Source organism: Aquila chrysaetos, chromosome 8 (assembly GCF_900496995.4).
Source record: "Aquila chrysaetos chrysaetos chromosome 8, bAquChr1.4, whole genome shotgun sequence".
Classification (NCBI taxonomy): Eukaryota; Metazoa; Chordata; class Aves; order Accipitriformes; family Accipitridae; genus Aquila; species Aquila chrysaetos.
In genome coordinates this window covers 37,132,124-37,150,608 of record NC_044011.1, presented here as the reverse complement: position 1 = coordinate 37,150,608, position 18,485 = coordinate 37,132,124, and the positions used below count along the sequence as shown (strand labels likewise).

At 50.5% G+C, this 18,485-nt stretch overlaps 1 protein-coding gene and 1 long non-coding RNA gene across 6 annotated transcripts in view; one reads left to right on the top strand and one right to left on the bottom strand.

Annotated features, from left to right (window-relative positions):
* LOC115344951 overlaps positions 1-7,509 on the top strand; it is a 24,587-nt gene extending 17,078 nt beyond the window's left edge. For all 3 annotated transcript variants that reach the window (XR_003924692.1, XR_003924690.1, XR_003924691.1), the window contains exon 4: positions 7,296-7,509. This is a non-coding gene — a long non-coding RNA (uncharacterized LOC115344951). The remainder of the gene's footprint in view (positions 1-7,295) is intronic.
* Positions 5,191-18,485, bottom strand: BCL2L11 (BCL2 like 11). Of its 3 annotated transcripts, XM_030023015.1 has the most exons (5): positions 18,380-18,485; positions 17,728-18,091; positions 12,591-12,703; positions 8,824-8,909; positions 5,191-7,791 (listed from the first exon to the last, which is right to left on the bottom strand). In XM_030023015.1, the coding sequence occupies exons 2-5, from the start codon at positions 18,080-18,082 to the stop codon at positions 7,746-7,748; spliced, it is 600 nt and encodes a 199-aa protein (XP_029878875.1). In that variant the 5' UTR covers positions 18,083-18,091; positions 18,380-18,485; the 3' UTR covers positions 5,191-7,745. The 3 variants fall into 3 exon arrangements, with proteins under 3 accessions (XP_029878875.1, XP_040981387.1, XP_029878876.1); XM_041125453.1 differs by having other exon boundaries at positions 5,191-8,909; XM_030023016.1 differs by lacking the exon at positions 18,380-18,485 and having other exon boundaries at positions 17,728-18,185.

Genomic DNA, 18,485 nt, shown 5'->3' with positions numbered 1-18,485 from the left:
CAGATGAGACTGATAACAGAAGCCAACAACATAAAATATGTAGAAAAACAACACGTTAAAGGCTACAAGACCACTGAAGGGCTTTTTTGTGTGTTTTTTTAACCAGTTCTCTCGCGATGGAAGTGAAAACACATGAAAAGAGAAATGCCTTTTCTTTTTTTTTTTTTCTCTCTCGCTCTTAAATCAGAAGCTCTCTGACCAAACCGTGGCTGAACCCAGTGGCCGGGCTGCTGCCGGGCAGGGCAGCGCTGCCGGCATCACCCAGAGCAGGCAGCCCCTGCCTGCACCTGCCCTGGGCAGCTGCACCATGCCCCCCCCCACACACACACCAGCCCGGTGACTTTTAAAATCTTCATTTTTGCAGCCAACAAGGGCAGTTGAATGGGTTCGGTTTTGGTTTTTTTAAACCTTAAATATATTTCGTATGAAGCATGCCGGTAACTCAGGTTTTTTTTTTCTCAAAGCAAAGGGGAAAACAGCCTGCAGCTACCTGCTGGGGGGGGAAATTCTTTGTTTGAATAAATCAGGCTTAGCTCAGAAATTAGGATGAGGTTTTTGTTTTTGTTCTACTTATTTAATCTTTGTTTTTATAAATAAATACAAATAACTCAAACTGAAACTCGATGGCTTTGGTGATAATAAAAGAGCAGCCCTGGGGAAATTTTCTTCATTAACATGTTCTTTCACAGCCCACACTCGGGGTTTCGGTAGGAAAACTGCTTAACCTTTTCAGCAGCAGAAGCAAATGCTTTTTGAAGTCCAGGCGCACTAAAACACAGGGTTCACATCGCGAAGCCGGTTGCGCATCGCCGGGCTTTGCCTTTGTTTTAGGGGCCAGGAGTAGAGAAGAAATTCTCTCATCCCCCAGCAGCACAGGGTCCTTCTGCCCTTTCGCCCCCTCAGTTCTCCCCTTTGCCCCATGCCAGGAGGGAAAGCATAAAAAGAACCCAAGAAAATATTAAAAATCCCCTGACTGCTTCTTTTTTTTGTTGTTGTTTTTTTGGTTTTGCGGGGCAGCTCTGTGCTCTACCAGCTCTTTTACAACATACTAGTTTTTAGTATTTGCAGCTCACTTCCTGTATGAGGTTAGTTTGTTTGTCATAAAAAAAACTATTTTTAAACCCATTTCTGCCAATAAGTAATTTGAATGTTAATGTCAGGCACTCGTGGCTGTTCCCCCTCGTCCCCGGCTGACGGGAGGACTCTGCCGCCGCTGCCAGCCCCGGGAGGGATGGGTACTGGGATGCTGTGCCACTGGCACATGCTGAGGTCCGGGGGGCCCCAGCACCCCCACGTCCCCAGCCCCATGTCTCCTCCTCCGATGCTCTGGCAGTTTGTGTGTTTCAGAAGAAAAAGAGAAAAAAAAAGGATTTCAGAAAAATCCTTTATTTTTTTAACATGGGGCCACGTGCAGCCGTCCTGTGGTGGCAGCAGTGGTGCGGGGACACGTCGGGATGCGGTGAGGCAGAGATGCGACTCTCGTTGCCCTTTCCCTTTGCTCTTACCTCTTCGCATCCTTCCTTGCGTGCCGGCGTCTTCCAGCCTGCGCCGTTACAGAGACGCCAATTAGAGCCAATTAGCGGTGGAGCCGCGTGCCGCCGAGGGGATGCTCAGGGTAGCTGTGGTTTGCTGCTGTGCGCGTTCCCCCGCCTTAGGGAATGGCTATTGCCATCTTCCAACTTTATTTCCCCTAATTAATATCCAAGATAATTATGTCTCTGTCAAAAAAATTTTTTGCTTGGTGCATGACGTCCGTAATCGCACCGAGATGAAGCATGTTTTAATTAACAGCCCGTGAGGCTGGGAAGCAAAGGCTCCCTGCGTGCCCTCATGGGAAAATTAATGTACGAGCCTGTCAAAAGGCCGGCGAGGAGAAATTCATCAAATCGGGGAAGAAAAGGCCCCGTATCCCCGCGAGGGTCCCTGCCCGCACCCAGCCCCAGCCCCAACGAGCCATGCAGCACCAAGCAAGCCATTGCTGCAGCATCTGAGCTCTTCTTGGCTCCCTAGGACCAGCCTTTGTAGGTATGGTGGTGTCGCCAAGAGGAATAACCCCCGTAGTCTCACTTTTCTAGGGTAGCTTAAGCATTGCAGGTCGTAATTTTTAAAAGTCCCTGGCAAAGACCCAGAAGAGGTTTGGGATGCTCGAGAAGGGCAGCAGAGGCTGGGTAGTGGCTTGCAGGCACCTTGCAGAGCCCTTGCTGGTGGGCAGCGGGAAAGTCCCCTTGGTCCTACCATCCTTGGCCTTGTCTTATACCATATAAATATATGCCCAGCCCCGTTATAGCATCTATAATGTTATAGCGTCTATAATGCCCCCTTATTGCTTCTAGGGACCTCCCTGGCCACAAGCCGGGGCAGCCTGAGCAACCCTGCCTGCAGCCAGCCATCTCCCATCCCTGTCTCCACTGGGTTTGACCAGAGGAGAGGTTGACCATCCTAGAACCTGCCAGAAACACAAGAAAACTTGCTGGAAACAGTGAGCTTTGTTGCAATATGAAAATCAAATGCAAAGTTCGGTGGGTATTTTTAGCTGTTTAAGGCTGAACAGGTGTTTGAAAGGTCAGATGCGAGTCATTGGAAAAAAAAAATGTATACATCGAGAGCCTGGCAGCATGGCGTTGTCGCTCCTGTGGCACTGGATGGCCGCATCATGGCAGCTGTTGGCCATTCGGCTCTGCCAAAGCCATGATGTTCAGCCCACGTCTGATGGGTGCTTTGGCTTGTGTGCCCCCCAAACCCCCCCCGGTGAGTGCTACTCATAATGTTAGCAGCCAACCGGGGATCTCATTGTTGGGTTGGGTTGTTTGTCATTGCTGAGGCAGGTAGGGGTTAAGGGATGTGGGAATGTTCCAGGCTGGAGCCGGTCTGGCCAGGCCAAGGTCTTGTGTGTCCTCAACAGTGTGTGCCCAGGGCAGTCATGAGTGTTTGGGGAGGGGGCGAGTGTAGAAAGGCTTCCTTCCAATGGACATGGGGCTCTGGCGCGGTGAAGCTTTCAGATGGCTTTTTCCATGAGCAAATTTTTTTTTTTCCTTTTTGAGGAATAAAGGAAGTTTGTCATCCTTAAAACAAAATTGCATGTCGTTTTAATTAGTTACTAAAGCAAAAATTTAAGACCACAGAAAGAAAGGGCCTGTCGCTTGTGGAGGACCCAGATATGTCTTTGGTGGACTTGGGCCATGACCACATTGGACTTGGCCATGGCCAACCTGAACCTGGCCATGACCAGCCTGGGCCACGGCCACCTTTGATCTTGGCCACGGCCAACCCGGGCCATGACCACCTTTGAGTTGGCCACGGCCAACCTAGACCTGGTGATGGCCATGCCGAGAAGCAAGATCCCGCCGGCACCCTGCACCACTGCCTGTGGCCGGCGGGGCAGCGTCTCTCTTCCCTGTTGCCTCGTCAAGGTCACCGGGTTCGGGCAGGCGATGAGATCCTGCCAACATGAGTCATGGCAAAGATAAATGGAGAGCACAAGGTGGGACAGCTTGCCTGCACAAGCCGGTGGGCTCGCAAACACCAACAGGACCAAAGAGCCATGGGCAGAGCGGGGCCAGCAGCTGCCAGAGCCTCGGCTGGGCAATAAAGCCTTTTTTTTTGAGTTACAGAAGCCCCCAAAATAGCACCTGAAACCAATAAACTTCCCTTTCAGGAACTTCTGTAATTTGAAACACACACAAGAACAAAAAAAAAAAAAAAATCCAGAATTTTTTTTAAGTTGTCAAGTAGGACTTTTGGGTTTGTTTTTAAATACATTTCAGCTGGTGGGTGCCGGGGTGTGGGAACACTTGGCACAGCAGCACCCGGCTCTGGCTGCAACTTCCTGCGCAGGGGACTTCTCAGTCTGCTTTTTCCCCCCAATTTCTTCCTGCCTTTCGGCCTTCCCAGCTGACGCACAGTCCCACTGTGTTGCGTCACACAACACAAACCCCGGCCGCCCAGCTGATATTTGGGAAGAAAGCGGCTAAAAATACTCTCCCCCACTGCCCCGTGCCCAGCATGGGCCAGCAGCTTATCGCCTTCGAGCAAAAGAAAAAAAATCAAGCCCTGAGCCCACAACCATGCTTTTTGGCTTGGCTTGTGCCTGCAGCGTTGCCGCAGACCTTCAAAATAGGAATTATATGGGATGCCAGGCAAGAAGGGGGAAAAGCAGCATCAGCCCAGGGATGCGGGCACTCAGCGGTGATCATCTCAAATATTGGACGTTTCTGCAGGTCCCACCTTCCCCCCGCCGCCCTGTTTTTGGCATGCAATGCTCTCCCTCCCTCCATGACAACCGTATCGATCCTCTTATTTTCCTTATTAGCCTTTAAAACAATTTATTTGGGTCTTCCAAAAGAAGCATGCACGCCCTGGTCCAAGGGGAGCAACCCAAGCCATTCCCACATGCCTCAGCTGGCCCGTCCCCATCCCACACTCATTCCTGCCACCCCCTCACCCCCACTTAATTTCAGGACCTCTGCCATCACCGCGTATCTGCGCAGGAAGCATCCCCTCCTCCCCAGGGTACCCGGCTGTCAGACAAGGGGTGCAGACATGGGATGGAGGGCTGAGGCAGAAGGAAGGTTGGATGGTAATTTTCACAAGCAGATTTTGATTCAACTTTTAAATAATAATATGAAGTAAAAAAATAATATAACAAAAATAATAAAATAAAAAGAACATAAAATAATTTTTTAAAAGTAAAAAATAATAAAGTAGTACACAAATAATAAAATAAACCCCCATGCTTCCCCAAACTTCTTCAATACCTGTGAAAACCGACTGGGGACAGGGCATGCTCTGAGGGCACAGGAAGGTGCCCAGCAGTCGGGTTTGAGCCCATTGATGCAGCCCATGTCTGCAGAGCCCCATAAATGTGGCAAAAAGGAAAAAAAAAACCCAAACAAAAAACCCAACAAAAACCCCAAGCACTCCCAGCTGGGGCAGCAGTGGTGCCACTTTTGGGTTTGGGAACACTCAAGGCAACATCTTACAAACCAGCTTCATTTAACAAATGCATTTTAGTGTCCCAGGAGCTTCAGAGCCCCTCGGAGCAGAGGGAAACGCCGGGTAGGCACCCGCATCCTGGATCTGGGGGAGAACAGGTGATAAACAGGGAGAACTGGTGATAAAGCAGCAAATCTCCCCTCCCCAGCCTTTCCTCAGGTGATCCTCAAGCCCCCAAAGAAAACAGCACTCATGATAAATAGTTGGAAGTTTTTATTCATATAAAACTCATATTAAGAACATAAAAGATTGCATCTTAAAAAAAAAAAAAAAAAAAGATCTGCAGTTATTTACAGCAGTATTGCACAAGTAAAGTGGCAATTACCCTGTCTAAAATTCATCAGTGCAAAACACAAGTAAGCCAGGGAAATTGCAGTAAAAATGCTACATACGCTGGGTCCTGTGAAACAAGTTAGTGATTCATCAGCACATCCATGTGCGCTGGGGCGGTACCTGATGTTAAAGCTGGTCCAGGGAAAGTGGCTGAGATGGAAGAAAATGTGGCTTTGAAAGGAGACTGGCAAAAATCACAGGGATGTAGAAGCCAAATTCCCACCGAATTTCACTAATGCTGAAGTCTTGGGTGTGCCTAAATCACTACTGGAAAGTGGGACTTAGGCACTTTGAGAAAAAAATAATAATAAATCTCATTATCCAAACCACATCGGTTGCACTGCCAGGAGAAGACAGTGCTTTGGAAGGTGATTCATCACTTATTGCAGGGGCAGGGAGGAGAGAAGGGGGAAACAAAATCTTTACAGGAACTTAAATAAGCAGAAAATAAATATACAACATTTCTACAAGTTACAGCATTATGGAACAGTAGAGTGCATTAATTACACTGGGGAAAAAAAAAGAATCTACAGTATTTACCAAGTTTAACTCTAAAAAAGTTTAGGGATAAAAAGTAATTTTTTTTTTTTTCTTATTTATAAGCTGTACAAAACTTACATGAGAGAAAGGAAAGGAAATACATTGCACACAGATATTTGGCTCAGATGATGAAAATAATACGGTGCCCTACTCTAATAAATATTCAGGTATTTACAGTTATGGAAAAGAGGAGAAGCATTAACGCATTGTGTGAGATCGCTCGGGAATACATCTGGTTTCCCAGCAACCAAGGAAAACTCTTCATCACATCCTTTTGGCAGAACAGAGACCACAGGTTATGCTTAAAATGACCCAGAGCAGTCAGCCAATGTGGCTAAAATGAGCTTAATCATAATTTAAAAACACCATTCTTCTCTTTAGGGACTTTTGGGGCTTTTTTTTTTTCCTTAAACCTCACAACTCTACGGGGGTGAAACCTGGGTTTTCGGGGCTAATTTTCCTATGCCTACCTTTTGGCTAGGAACACCTCCTGTGGAGAAGTCCCAGGCAGGCAGTGCCAATACCTTCATTTTTTTTCCCTTAAAATTAACACAATTTTTGTCTCTGTTGTTGGCTGGGGTGGCCCAGCGGAGAGGACGGGGTAAAGTGCTTGGCGTTTCTTTGGTGTAGTCCAAGGGACACATTCTGGGCGGCGCGGTGCCAGGATGCTGTAAGGCTGCGAGACCCGAAAGCACCATTTCATCCACCGACGATGGATGAAACTCAGCTAGGAAAAAAAGCTTGTTTGGTTTCCCCCTCTGCTGCCAAATTTTATTTTTTTTTCTTTTAATTTTATCAACAGCCATGCAATTTCACACAGGTTCCCATGGGAAACCTGTGGTGGCAGCCTCCCTGCTGGGGTTTTCTACATAAATACTACAGGAAAAAAAGGAATGGCTCGAGCACGGCTGGGGCAGCACACCTATGGTGAGCCAAAACCAAGGGGACAAGGAGCAGGAACCTGCCCCGGCCAAGCTTACCAGATGTTTTAACCGCTCACTCTCCACCAGTGCAAAGGTTCTCCCCGCACCATCTCCAAAATACCCTTTCCAAAACATCCCCTGCTCCTGCAACCGATGCTCACCTTGCAGGTCCAAAAAAAGATAATAAAAAAAATTTAAAATAAAAATTAAAAATCGCTCCATAATCCTCCAGAGGAGTGCAATGGGAGGCATGCAGCCCCGCACCAACACCACGGCTCTTCACCTACCCGACAGGCACAGGCAGCCAGTGCATAGAGGTCAGATTGTACAGTTTGTCCATCATTAAAAACACTAATAATCACACATGGCACTCAACAGCTTCTCCCTGCATGCGCATTGCAGGAAAAACTGCTATTGTGGGCTTGGGTTTGGTTATTTCTTTTTTTTCTTTTTTTTTTTTTTTTCTTTCTTTTTTTTTTTTTTTCCCTATGGTGCTGGTGAAACCAGAAATAAAACCGCGGCATTTGGAAGTGGGTTTGAGGACCACCTCCACCAGCCAGAGGAAAGGGGCAGCTCCAGAGGCAGAGAGGGGTACATTTGTGCATAGATATGGGGGTAGCCGGAGCAGCCGCCCCTCCAAAAGCACCCACCATGCAGCAACCACCCACCCGCAAGATGATGAACCGGAGACCATGGGGGGTCCGAGGCGACAGACCTGCTTCTTCTGACAAGCCTTCAGGGCTCCTCCAGGGAGGTGGCAGGGTCTCCAGGTGGAAGGGGAGATGCCCTGGGATGGCATCAAGGGTCTTCCTGGGGCAAGGAGGGCAGTCTGGGAGGAGATGTGGCAGTCAGTGGGGAGCGGACCTCACACGGCAAGTCCCCGGGTGGATCTGTACCAGGTTGGCATCCTTCGGCGCCTCTTCCAGCTGCATCCCTGCGCACCAATATCTGGGGTCTTCAGGCCGCCAGTCCCATCCTGCTCATCCCCCTGCTCCAGGCTGTCCTGTCCGAACACAGAGAGAATCCCAGGAGAAAAAAAATCCAGCGCCTTAAAAAAATCCTCCTGTGTTCCACAGCAAGGTACAAGCCAGGAGTTAAAACAGTTCCTGAAGTTACGCAGCAGGAGCTGTTGCCTCCAAGTGCAAAGCTGCGGTGTGCTGGGAACTGTTTCTACCTGCCTCCGAGAACGTTTTATTGCTGAATTACTCAGTCACCAACATTATATATTATATTATACAATACATAAGCGTTTTCACACGTTTTTATATAAAGAATTTCTAAAAAAAGGCAACCTGGTGGATTTGTTTTTTTGTTTGGTTGGTTGGTTGTGATATTTTGGACCCTGGGAGTCTGACAGCTAAGTCTTGAAATTCAGAGTGTGGGGAAAAAAAAAAAAAAATTAAAAAAAAAAAATCAGTCAGCAGGAAATAGGCTATTTGCATGACGCAAATGAAGGTGGATTTGGGGTAGCATTAGGTATTTACAGGTAAAAGAAGTGCTGATTTAAATCCCTCTGCCCTTCTTCCATCATCACCATCCCTTTTTGTGGGAAAAGGCCCAGGAGGCAAAGGGAGAGGTGAGGGCTCTGCGAGTCTCTGCGATAAGGTCTGCAAGGCAAACTAAGGTGGCTCTGCCCATCAGCTGGCTCAGGCTTTCCTTTTCCCCGCTGCAGGGTTTATCCCAGACAGGCCGACAGGTTTCCAGAAACGATGACAAAAAAATTATTCCGTTGCCGTTGAATATTTTCGCTGAGACTCATTTGGAAAAAATAATTAAAAAAAAAAAAAAAAAAAAAAGAGTTGAGAGAAACGCAGTAAACACGACTCTCGGATAAAATCCTGCATCGGAGAGTCCTAGCAGATCAGCGTGGGATGTCCACTCTCATCTGATGGCCCCCCACCGTGCATCCTGGGGGAGAGGCTAGGCGGGGGCCGGGCGGCGTGGGGAGCCCTGCATCCGTCCATCTGTCCATCCTCCCCGGGCTTTCCTAACGAGTAAACAAGTCCCCATGCCTCGGAATGCGCCCGGCACTCACTGCATCCTCCAGATGAGGCGGATGATGTAACGCAGGAGGCGCAAAATGATGATCTGGGGGTTTCCTGCCTGGTTATCCAAGAAACCCTAAAACAAAAGAGAAAAAAAAAAGAAAAGAAAAAACAAACAAGACTGTGACTAATTTCCAGCGTGAAGCCCCTGTGCTACGAACACCTTGTGCGGTGCCACACAGATATTTCAGAGGTGCGAAATCAAGCATTTCACAAAGACTGAAAATAAACTCTGTGACCTTTCATGTTTTCCTTCAATAAAAAGCTTTATAATACTCAAAGGGTTGAAGCTGCCCGCTCCCAGCCATGCTTGCCTTGAAGGCGGCCACCACAGTGCCACTCAACAGGGATGACAAGTGCGAGTCCCTACACGTGGGCACAGGAGGCGCGCAATGCTGCCAGGAGGTTTGAAACATGGCAAAGGAGCAGTTAGCCCCAGCACAGTCAAAGGGTTTTAAAAACCACAGTGTGGGAAGGCTGAGAGAAAAAAAATTAAAAATAAAAATCCCACAGTGAGAAGAGCAGCATCAGTCTCCACACAGGCAGGTCCCCGCCTGCGGCACCGCCACACGAATTTTAGTTCGGAGTGCTCCAGGCATAACCACCACGTCATTCACAAAACACGGTGAGCCAGACATGGCAGCAAAACACTCCTCCCTGGAGCAAGGAATCACAACAGTGTACAATGAAAAGAAAAAGGAACAACCACCAAAGGAGTATTTATTTTCAAGCCTTTTTTCTATGGTGAAAGAGCAGCCCAGAGGTCCCCCTGCTCCCTCTCTATACTGTCCCAAAGCAATCTGATTCGGGCTATTTTTAGTGCAGTAAAATCATGCCTGTGCATGCCCCAGAGAGAGAAATTACACCGTTTACACCGATATGCAAACTGCCCTCCCCACTACGGGGGTGTAACACAGGCAGTCCTACAGCCAGGAGCTGTCACCATGGAGAGATGATGCTCGAGCATCCTCCGGCCAGGTACCCTGGGGCATCCCTGCACCCCAGGGCATCAGGTCCCCGCACGAGTGGGATTTACCCACCCGGGGAACTGTCCCCCCACCAGCACGATGCTAAGCCCACTGCACTGCCTGACTGCCAACACGGCAGAGAGCAAGGAAAAAACAAACAAAAAAACCCACAACAGGCTTAGAGAAGGACGCAAGAGAAATGCCAAAATTAGGTTTTCTTTAATAAAGTGGTATAAAAAAAAATTAGTTGAAACGAGACATTTCCACCTCTGCAGGCAGTTCGGGTGTGGGCAGCAAAGCTTGGGGCACATGATGGCAGTCAAGCGATCCACCCTCTGCCGGCAAAAGCCTCAGCATGGAGCTAGTCTCCATGGCTGGAGGGTCCTGTGGCCATCTCTGCTCACTGGACCTGCAAGCTTTGTCAGGGCAAAGAGGGGCTGGATGGAGAGTTGTCCGATTCCCCACTGTCTTGCCCAAGAGACTGTCCCCAGAGGGGGGTGACGCACAGAGCACATGCAAAGGGCACACCGATGGGGAACGTGATGGGGAACGTGTGGCCCCGACCTGTCCAACAGCTCCGACCTGCCCAGCAAGTGCCGTTTTGGCAGGGCTCTTAGTTCCCCATTTCTAACCTCACGCTTAAAGGGCAAACCCCAGCAAGCAGCAGAGCCAGGCATGCTGGTAAGGTGTCCTAACGAACCCTCCTGCCCAAGGGCTCCAGCTCTGCAGCGACCACCCTTTCTCCAGAGCATCCAGGCTGCTTGCAGAAGGAAAAGACACCTTTCCACGAAGCAACAACCAAGGACGTCGGGGACAATAATTCTACAGCAACTGCTTAAATGCTCTGAAACCTCCTCGTTTCTGGGTGCAACGAGCAAGAATTCGTCAGATGCTAATTAAGCCAGGTACAAAGTGTTTTTAGGGTCATGCATGACAGCCTCTGCTCATGTCATCTAGCAAGCAGGACGTGGTCCTCTGTGTTTCAGTTCTCTCCCTGGGGCAGCAAGTTGGAAACTCGGCCGCAGTGCTGGGAACCGCCTCATGCAAACCTGCATGATGCTCTGTGACCGGGTACCTTCATGCCATCCTGCTGCTGGCTTCACCCCCACCCTCTTGGACCTGTGGGGAAAACCCTTTCCCACGCCCCCTCAGCCCCCCATTAAATTCACGCCCTCTTATACATCACACAGCACAGATCGCAGTTTTGTACGCGGTGGTGTGGCGTACACAGTGCAGATTTCCAGTGTGCAAGGCTCCACACAGGACAGCACCAAGGGAGCGGGTCCCCACGAGATAATGCAGGAAGGACATTCCTGCTCATCACAAACCTGTTCACAGAAGGCGCTCAAAGGCCTTGCCTGCACTCCAAATTTAAGGCACTGCTCCAGGAGCCAGTGAAGAAATGGGAGAAGGGATGGCATGGCACTCTGCATTTCTGCCAGCCCTTCTAGATCAGCTTGCTGCTACCAGGTGCCTTCAGCTTTCTGAACACCTGTAGGATCAGCTTGGTCCCTACCTCTCATTGAAAAAGCATCCTTTAAACAAAAAAACAGGGTATATCGCATCACGAGCAATCAGCCTCGATGGGGGAGGTCGGAAGACGAGTGTTCCAGATTTGGGATAAAACACAGCTTATCGCCAGTTTGTTGCAGGTCAGGAAAGCCAGAGCGTTTACAAAGAAAAAGGAGCCGATGGAGAGGTCTCCAGTGAGGCGATGCAGAGAGGCCGTGCAGAAGGAGCTTGACCACAGCAGCCTGGCACCCATTTTGAGGGAGAGCCCCTGCCTACAGGCATCCACCATACGGACCCTGGGAACGGCAAGGAAACCCACTGCAGGAGTGACTCATGAGCCGGGGAGGACGGATAAAGATCCAGGCAGTCAGCATTTCATCACCAACACTGCTACCTAACATGCTTCTGACTCCTCTTCCCACAGACGAGCACAAGGGTGAGTTGATAGACCAGAAACCACATGCACGAACATGCAGCCGTCAGTAATGTCTGGCAGGCAAGTTACTGGCTAACGATGCTCTTTGGAAAACTACTGTTACTTCATCTCTATGGGTTCGTTTGTTTTGGGGTTGGGTTTTTTTTTTTTCTTATTAATGCCACCTATTTTTGTTGCAACACTCAAAGGTGAGAGAGTTTACAGTCTTATAAATTCACATGTTTCAAAACAGCTCTGGCAGATTCTTTGTAAGAAAAGTAAGTTATCAGACCAAGTCCATCCCTGCTTCTTATTTCCAGCTACGCTTCCATGCACGTGATCCTCAGCAGCAGGGATCTGGGAGCTGGGCACAAAAAGCTGCTGCATTCGCTCCCTGCACGCTTCCCTAAAAACACCGGTGCCAGCACCTGACTGCTGCCAGGTACTGCTTCCAGAACAGCTCTTCCCAACGCCACCCCAAAAATACCCCAAGACACCCAAACTTTCCCTGCCCCTTAACTTTTAGAAGTTTCTTCCTCATTATTGTCAGGTCCAGTCCCAGTCCGGCAATACACTTTATTGGCCCTGGGTGCTACAAAAGATACTGCGAACTTCATACCTGAAAGCCTCAAGTCCCAATTTAAAGGTTATTTTTAATTGATTTAATGATGCTTCAGCAGCAGATGACTTGCCGGCGCAGGCAGCACACCCCTGCGTCCTGGCGAACACAACCACCCGCGCATCCTTTTCTACATTTGAGTGAATGAAACATTCACCACAGAACTAGTTTCCAGAGATGATTAAGCTTTTCCCTTTTAGAGACAGTGCGCAAAGAAATGGAAAGTGAAAAGATGAAAGTTACCCTTCTTGGACAATAGGAGGCATTGAACTCATCTCCAATGCGCCGCAGCTCCTGTGCAATCCAGATTTCGGGCTGTACGTCTTCTGCTAGCGAGTGAGACTGCCACCGGGAAGCTGCAAGGAACAAAACCAGAGCATTTGAAATAGATGAACAACAGAAAAATAAATACTCTATTAAATTTGGCAAGAGTCGACAGACTACTACTATTTTTTTTTAATAATTACTCTTTAAAAATTTTTTTTAAATACAGTTCCTAGGAGTTATACAGGTGCCAGGCTGCTGGGGCCTGCACGTGGTATGCAGCACAAATGGGACTCGTTGCGTAAGAAGTGCATTGCAGGACAGGCTTTTATTCCTTATTATTTTTATATTATTATTAATTAGGCTTTATTCATTTGGGTTTTTTTATTATAGGCTTCCCTTAAGAGCATCTCCTCTGGCGTATCCAAGCTTTGGTCCCCTCTTAAATAGGGAGGAAAGCTGAGATGCCACTCTCCAATTTCTTTCCCTAGCAAAACCTTCTCTTTCCCTCTTTCTAAATAACCTTCTTTTCTTGCAGGCACAGCAGCAGCTCCTTCTCTAACCGTAAAAAAACCCTGTCTGGATAGTTTAATCACATTCTCACATTTCCTCCCCAAACCGTTCTGAAGTGCCCAACAAGAAAAGGAAAGCCATCGGTTTTGTCATACTGAGAAGAAAGCCACAACTGGATTTGTACACCGAGAAACCATGCTTCCAGCAAACTGAAGGACTTTCCATCCGCAGGAGGGAACCGGGAAGGCTCGCCTCTCAACAGCATCTTCCTGCACTTTAGCAGAAAATAAACTCGACGCAAGAAAACAGTGCTGGCTTATATGAGAAAAAAAGAGCTAATGTATCAATTATACTGTACTATACATAACTATCTCAGTCTGCATTTTAAGAAGTTATTAGACATGTGATAAAGCCACCGTGCAATCCCCCCAGTAGCCAGGGGAGAAGGGAGCAGCCTGTGTGATCCAGGCAGGACCCCACACGGTACCTGTGCTGCCTCCTCCCCCTCCCGTAAACCCAAGTGCAGGATCCAAGCAAGAATCACAGCCTTAAGGAAAAAAAACCACAAAAAACACACAATCTAAACAAAAAAAATAAAACAACTTCACACAACCCCCCCAAAAAAACCACTGCACAAAACAAAACAGAGCGTTTTGGCACGACAGCTTAGAAGGAATCACAAGGGAATAGAAATAGCTTCCAATCTCAAAATATTCAAAGGATTAGTGGGGCAGTAAAAAAAAAAAAAAAAATTTTTTTTAAAAATTTAAATAAAAGCCTGGCTCCAACCTGACTGGAAAATGTATTTCCGAGCCAAACGAGCACTGCTTGGCTCAAGGATCTGTTTTGTTTTCACGCTGTAGTAGTGCAGGAGTAGTACCCGCCGCCTGCCCGGGGACGGCCCCGGCGTATTTATTTTCCTCGCTGGTGAATGAAACACGGCGCAGCCCTCGCGATACTCCACCCCGGCGCGCCGGGAACGCAAACAGGATTTCAGCCAGGGCGGGGCAACCATCTGAAATCCCACCACTGTCACCAGAGCCAGCCCCGGGCTGCCTTTCCCGGCAAGAGCTAAGCTAGAAAAAAAAAAAGGGGGGGGGGGGGGGGGGTGAGGTGTGGAGATAGGAAAAAGAGATGCGAGGAGACCTGGGGATGCAGGAAAAACTGCGTGGGGGAGAGGTACCGCTCCCTCTCCGTCCTTTCCCCCTTCTCCATCCTTTCCCCCTGCCCCAGCATTGCACCCAAGAGCTCATCCGTTCCAGAGATGAAGGCTGGGGTTGGTGGCTGAGAGCGAAATCGGGCTGAGGTTTTCAGAAAGGACTTTCTGTGGTGCTGCTGAACAGCGGCGTCAAAAGGGTCCAGTCATAACTGGTCCCAAAACCCGTCAGAGGTGCTTTCAGGGGGCCCCCAGTCATACCGCGAGCCGGTGCCCGCCACCGATGGCGAGACGGCTGCCGTGGGGACAGGGACAAACCAAGAGGCCACCAGCACCCCTGAGATGTCTGCATCTCACTCTAGCCCATGGGATGCTCCAGCTGGGGACTGGTGCAGTGATGCTGTGGTACTTGCTTAGAAGAAAAAAAACAAACAACCCCAAATTGCACCTCCACCTCCTGGTCTTGGTCATCCAAACCTCCCTGGAGAAAACCTCCTCGGAGAACAGCTTCACATGAACCATTTGCGGAGCTCAGGGAAAAACAGGAGCGGCTCCCGAAATGAGAGCAACGGGAACAACATCGCCAGCTTCTCAGCTCAAGGCTTCCCCTCCCGCTTAAATTCACCTATTACACCCAGAGGACCTCCTCTGCAGGCAAGGAGAGATTCATGCTGCTTCTCTCCGCTCTTCCACAGCGCAGGAAAACACACTGGGAAAACCCACTTAAGGAGTGCTTGCAGGCGCCTGCTCCAAATACATCCCCAAAACCTGCGTGCACTCCCGTGCCTTTAGACAGAGCTGCTCTTTGAACACAAAGCCCGGCGAAAGAAAATTATCAGCTCCTGCTAAGAGCCAAAGACTTCAAATATCAGTCTAAGAGTCACACAACCCCACCAAAGGGTGGGTTTCTTGTCTTGGGTGACTTTATGGCGAGCGCTCCCAGCAGGGCAACCACCACCCCTGCCATACTCTTCTGCAAAAAGTAGGTTCGTCTTTTTCCTTGTACCTTCCCTGGCAGAGACAAACTCATCCCTGCTCCTTTCCTACTCAGCCCCAAAAGCATCTTCCTAGATATGCGGAGCCGGCACTGCAACCCTTCCCACCTCCCATCTGAGAATATCCCCTCGCTGCTTTCGTCTCATTTACCACAAAAATGGCTTTGGAGGCGGCTGGCTGTACCCCCTTGCACTGTCAGAGAAGCAAGACAGCCCAAAGCATTGCTGCCTGCCACCTCCCATGCCAGAACAACTCTTCCTCCAGCATTTAGCGCTTGCTCACACACCCGAACACAACTGAAGGCATCCCGTAATTCCCCAGGGCTGCCTCCACCTTTTTTGTCTGGCAGGCACATTTTCAGCACTTAATTACTATTTGGGCCGTCAGCACTGAAAACTTTGGGGAAGGTTTTACGAGATTTACAAGAGGCAGCTTCAGGGCAGAGCATGAGCTTGCTTTGCTCTACCAGCCTTGGAAACAGTCCACCGCTGCCCACGGGAGAGGCTGAGAGCACCTCTTGCACACAAACTGCTCCTGCTTACAGGAAACGCCTGTTTATTATTATCATTATTATTAAAGGCCACTTGCTTATGCTTCCTAGAGAAGCTCTCCATCTCTCAGCCCGCAGTCAGTGCCTTACAACAGATAAAAATCAGCGCACGAAAACACAACAAAAAAATCATACCCTTTGCTTCCTTGCAGAGGGACTGACCCATTTCCGTGCGGAAAACTTAATGGCACGCATCCAGCGGGACACCGCCAAGGCAAGGGGACCGAGGAAGAGGTGTGCAGGGCAAACCCACAGCCCTTCTCCGTACGAGCTGCACAGTAAGTCACAGCCTGGGAGTTGCAGTCCCTGACCAGGGATAAAACAGCTCCGCAGATCCACACTCCCAGCTTAATCGTGTTTTGAGAGTAGCCAAGGGTCCCATTTAAATAGCTCGAGTATTTTCCATTTGCTTATAGTTGTTTAGGATGATGCCCCTAGCAACAATAACAGAAGAAAAGCTCCACTAAAACCAGCATTTCAACAGCTTTCCTACAGCAATTAAAAAGCAGGAGCTCAGAAAAATCAGGGAAAACTTCAATTTCTTCCTGGAGCACCAAACAAAAAAACCAAAACAAACAAAAAAGTGTTACTCGCTGCTAAAACGTTGGCGGTGGCTCTCCCTGCTGAGGAACTCCAGCACCCTTGCCTGGCTGTGCCACGTGTGTTTGCGCTACGTGAGGTTGTGAAACTTGCATTAAGCTGTAATTACTGCAATAATGTCAGAAAATCTTTCCTAAGGGCATATTACAGTAAGCCCTCTGCAGCTGTAACCACAGCCATTAACCAGGGAGAAAAAAAAACAACAAAAAAAGAACATGTTTTGATCATATAAAGCTTGGAGTTGGTGTTTGTTATCCCCCGAGGAGCGCTACCGATGCAGTACCTGCCTCACTTCTACCTTCCCCCGGTTTCGCCCAGCGGAAGTTAAAAGGTTTCCTCCAATTAAGAGGAATTAATCACGAGAGGGGAAAGGCATCGCTGGATGGCTCGAGGACCTCCAGCAGGCGTGTTTTCCCCACTAGAGGCTTCAACCCAGCCTTACCTGGTAAGCCACATGTAAACACACGCCCGCCCGCCACCACGCTGCTTTCAAGCACCAATTTTGGGTCTCACCAAAACAAGCGGGAGTTGTACGACCCTAGCGCCTATGACACCACGTGGCTTGTGAAGAAACAAGAGCAAAAAACCGAGTGAGGAGTCACCTACCTTGCAGCAGTGCACAAACCCTGGCAAAAAGCAGTGCGTAAAGCCGTGCGAGAAGCAAGCCCTGGCTAGGAAGCTGAATTAAACAACTCTGTCCCCTCCTTCCCAGGCAGGGACTGACCCATCCCGGAAAAGAATAAAAATAATAATAATTTTTTTTAAAAAGTGCTGGATGAGTGGGTGTTCCCCAGCACCACTTTTGCTCGGCGGGCCCAGCCAGCTTGCAGAAGTCCCACACCCCTGGCTGCCTGGGCAAATGTCCAGCCCGCCGCCAGCCCCGAATTGGCTGGGTCACCCTCCGCCAGCCCCCCGGCGTGCCCCACAGCTTGCCCTGGCCCTGGCGCTGCCTTTTGCCACCGTCCCGCAGGTTCGGTGGGCGTTTGGCCCAGGGTACAGCTCCAGCACGGCGGCGGGGTGCTCGATGGCAGCCAGCATCACCCCGCAACACCAGACAGGTGGGATGCAGGAGGTGTCGCTGCAGGTGTGTTGCGCGGCTACAGAAAAGCTGCGTTTCACATCTTTTGACGGAAAAAATCCAAAAGACGGTGAGGAGCGGAAGGTGGTGCTGCCAGGCAGGGGATGAAGAGGATGGCAACGGGAGTCTGGTGGGCTGGTTTTGGGCACACTGATGGGTGCAGCACCCCGCCCCCCCCCCCCCGAAAAAAAAAAAAAAAACAAACACCAAAAAAAAATCTTACCCATGGCGCTGAGGCAGTGGCTGAGGGCCTGGCAGGGCGGGCTGGGGGTCTGCGTGGCCTTGTCGCAGCTGAGGGGCGCGGGGCTGCGCTCAGCGTCGAAGGAGAAGTACCCGCTGGAGGAACGCGACAGCAGCGGCGACCTCCGCACGAAGATGAAGAGGGGAGAGCGGGTAGCGAAGGGACCGGGGCTGGCGGGCGGGCCCCTCGGCGGAGGCCCCGCCGTGGCGGCGGAGCCGGGCAGAGCGGCGGGAGCTCCGGGGCGCAGCTGCGCGGCCGGGCCCGGCCCCTCCGCCGGCGGTAGCCGCCCGCCTTCGCCGTCGCGTTGCGCTTTCACCTCGGGGGGTTGCTTAGCCATCGGGGCTGCCTGCGGGCGGAGCGGGACGGCGTGAGGCGAGGAGCGCCGGAGCGGCGGGAGGCGAGGAGGAGCGGAGCCGCCGCCGCCGCCGCCGCCTGCCCCGTCCCGGCCCCTCCCGCCCCCCCGCCCGGCCCCATTGTTCTACCGAAAGTGCTGAGGCGGCAGCTCCGCGCCGCGCCGCCCCTCCGCTCCCCCCCCCGCCCCCCCCCCCGCCTCGCCTCGCCTCACCCGCACCCCTCCTCCTCCTCCTCCTCCTCCTCCCCCCCCCTCCCTCTCTCCCCCCCGACCCCCTCTCACGGTGCTCCCCGCCGGTTAGCGGCGGCAGCGAGGCGCCCGGGCCGCGGTGGCTGGCGGCGGTGTGTGAGGCGGCCCGGGCCCTGCCCCTACCCCTGCGCCTGCCCCG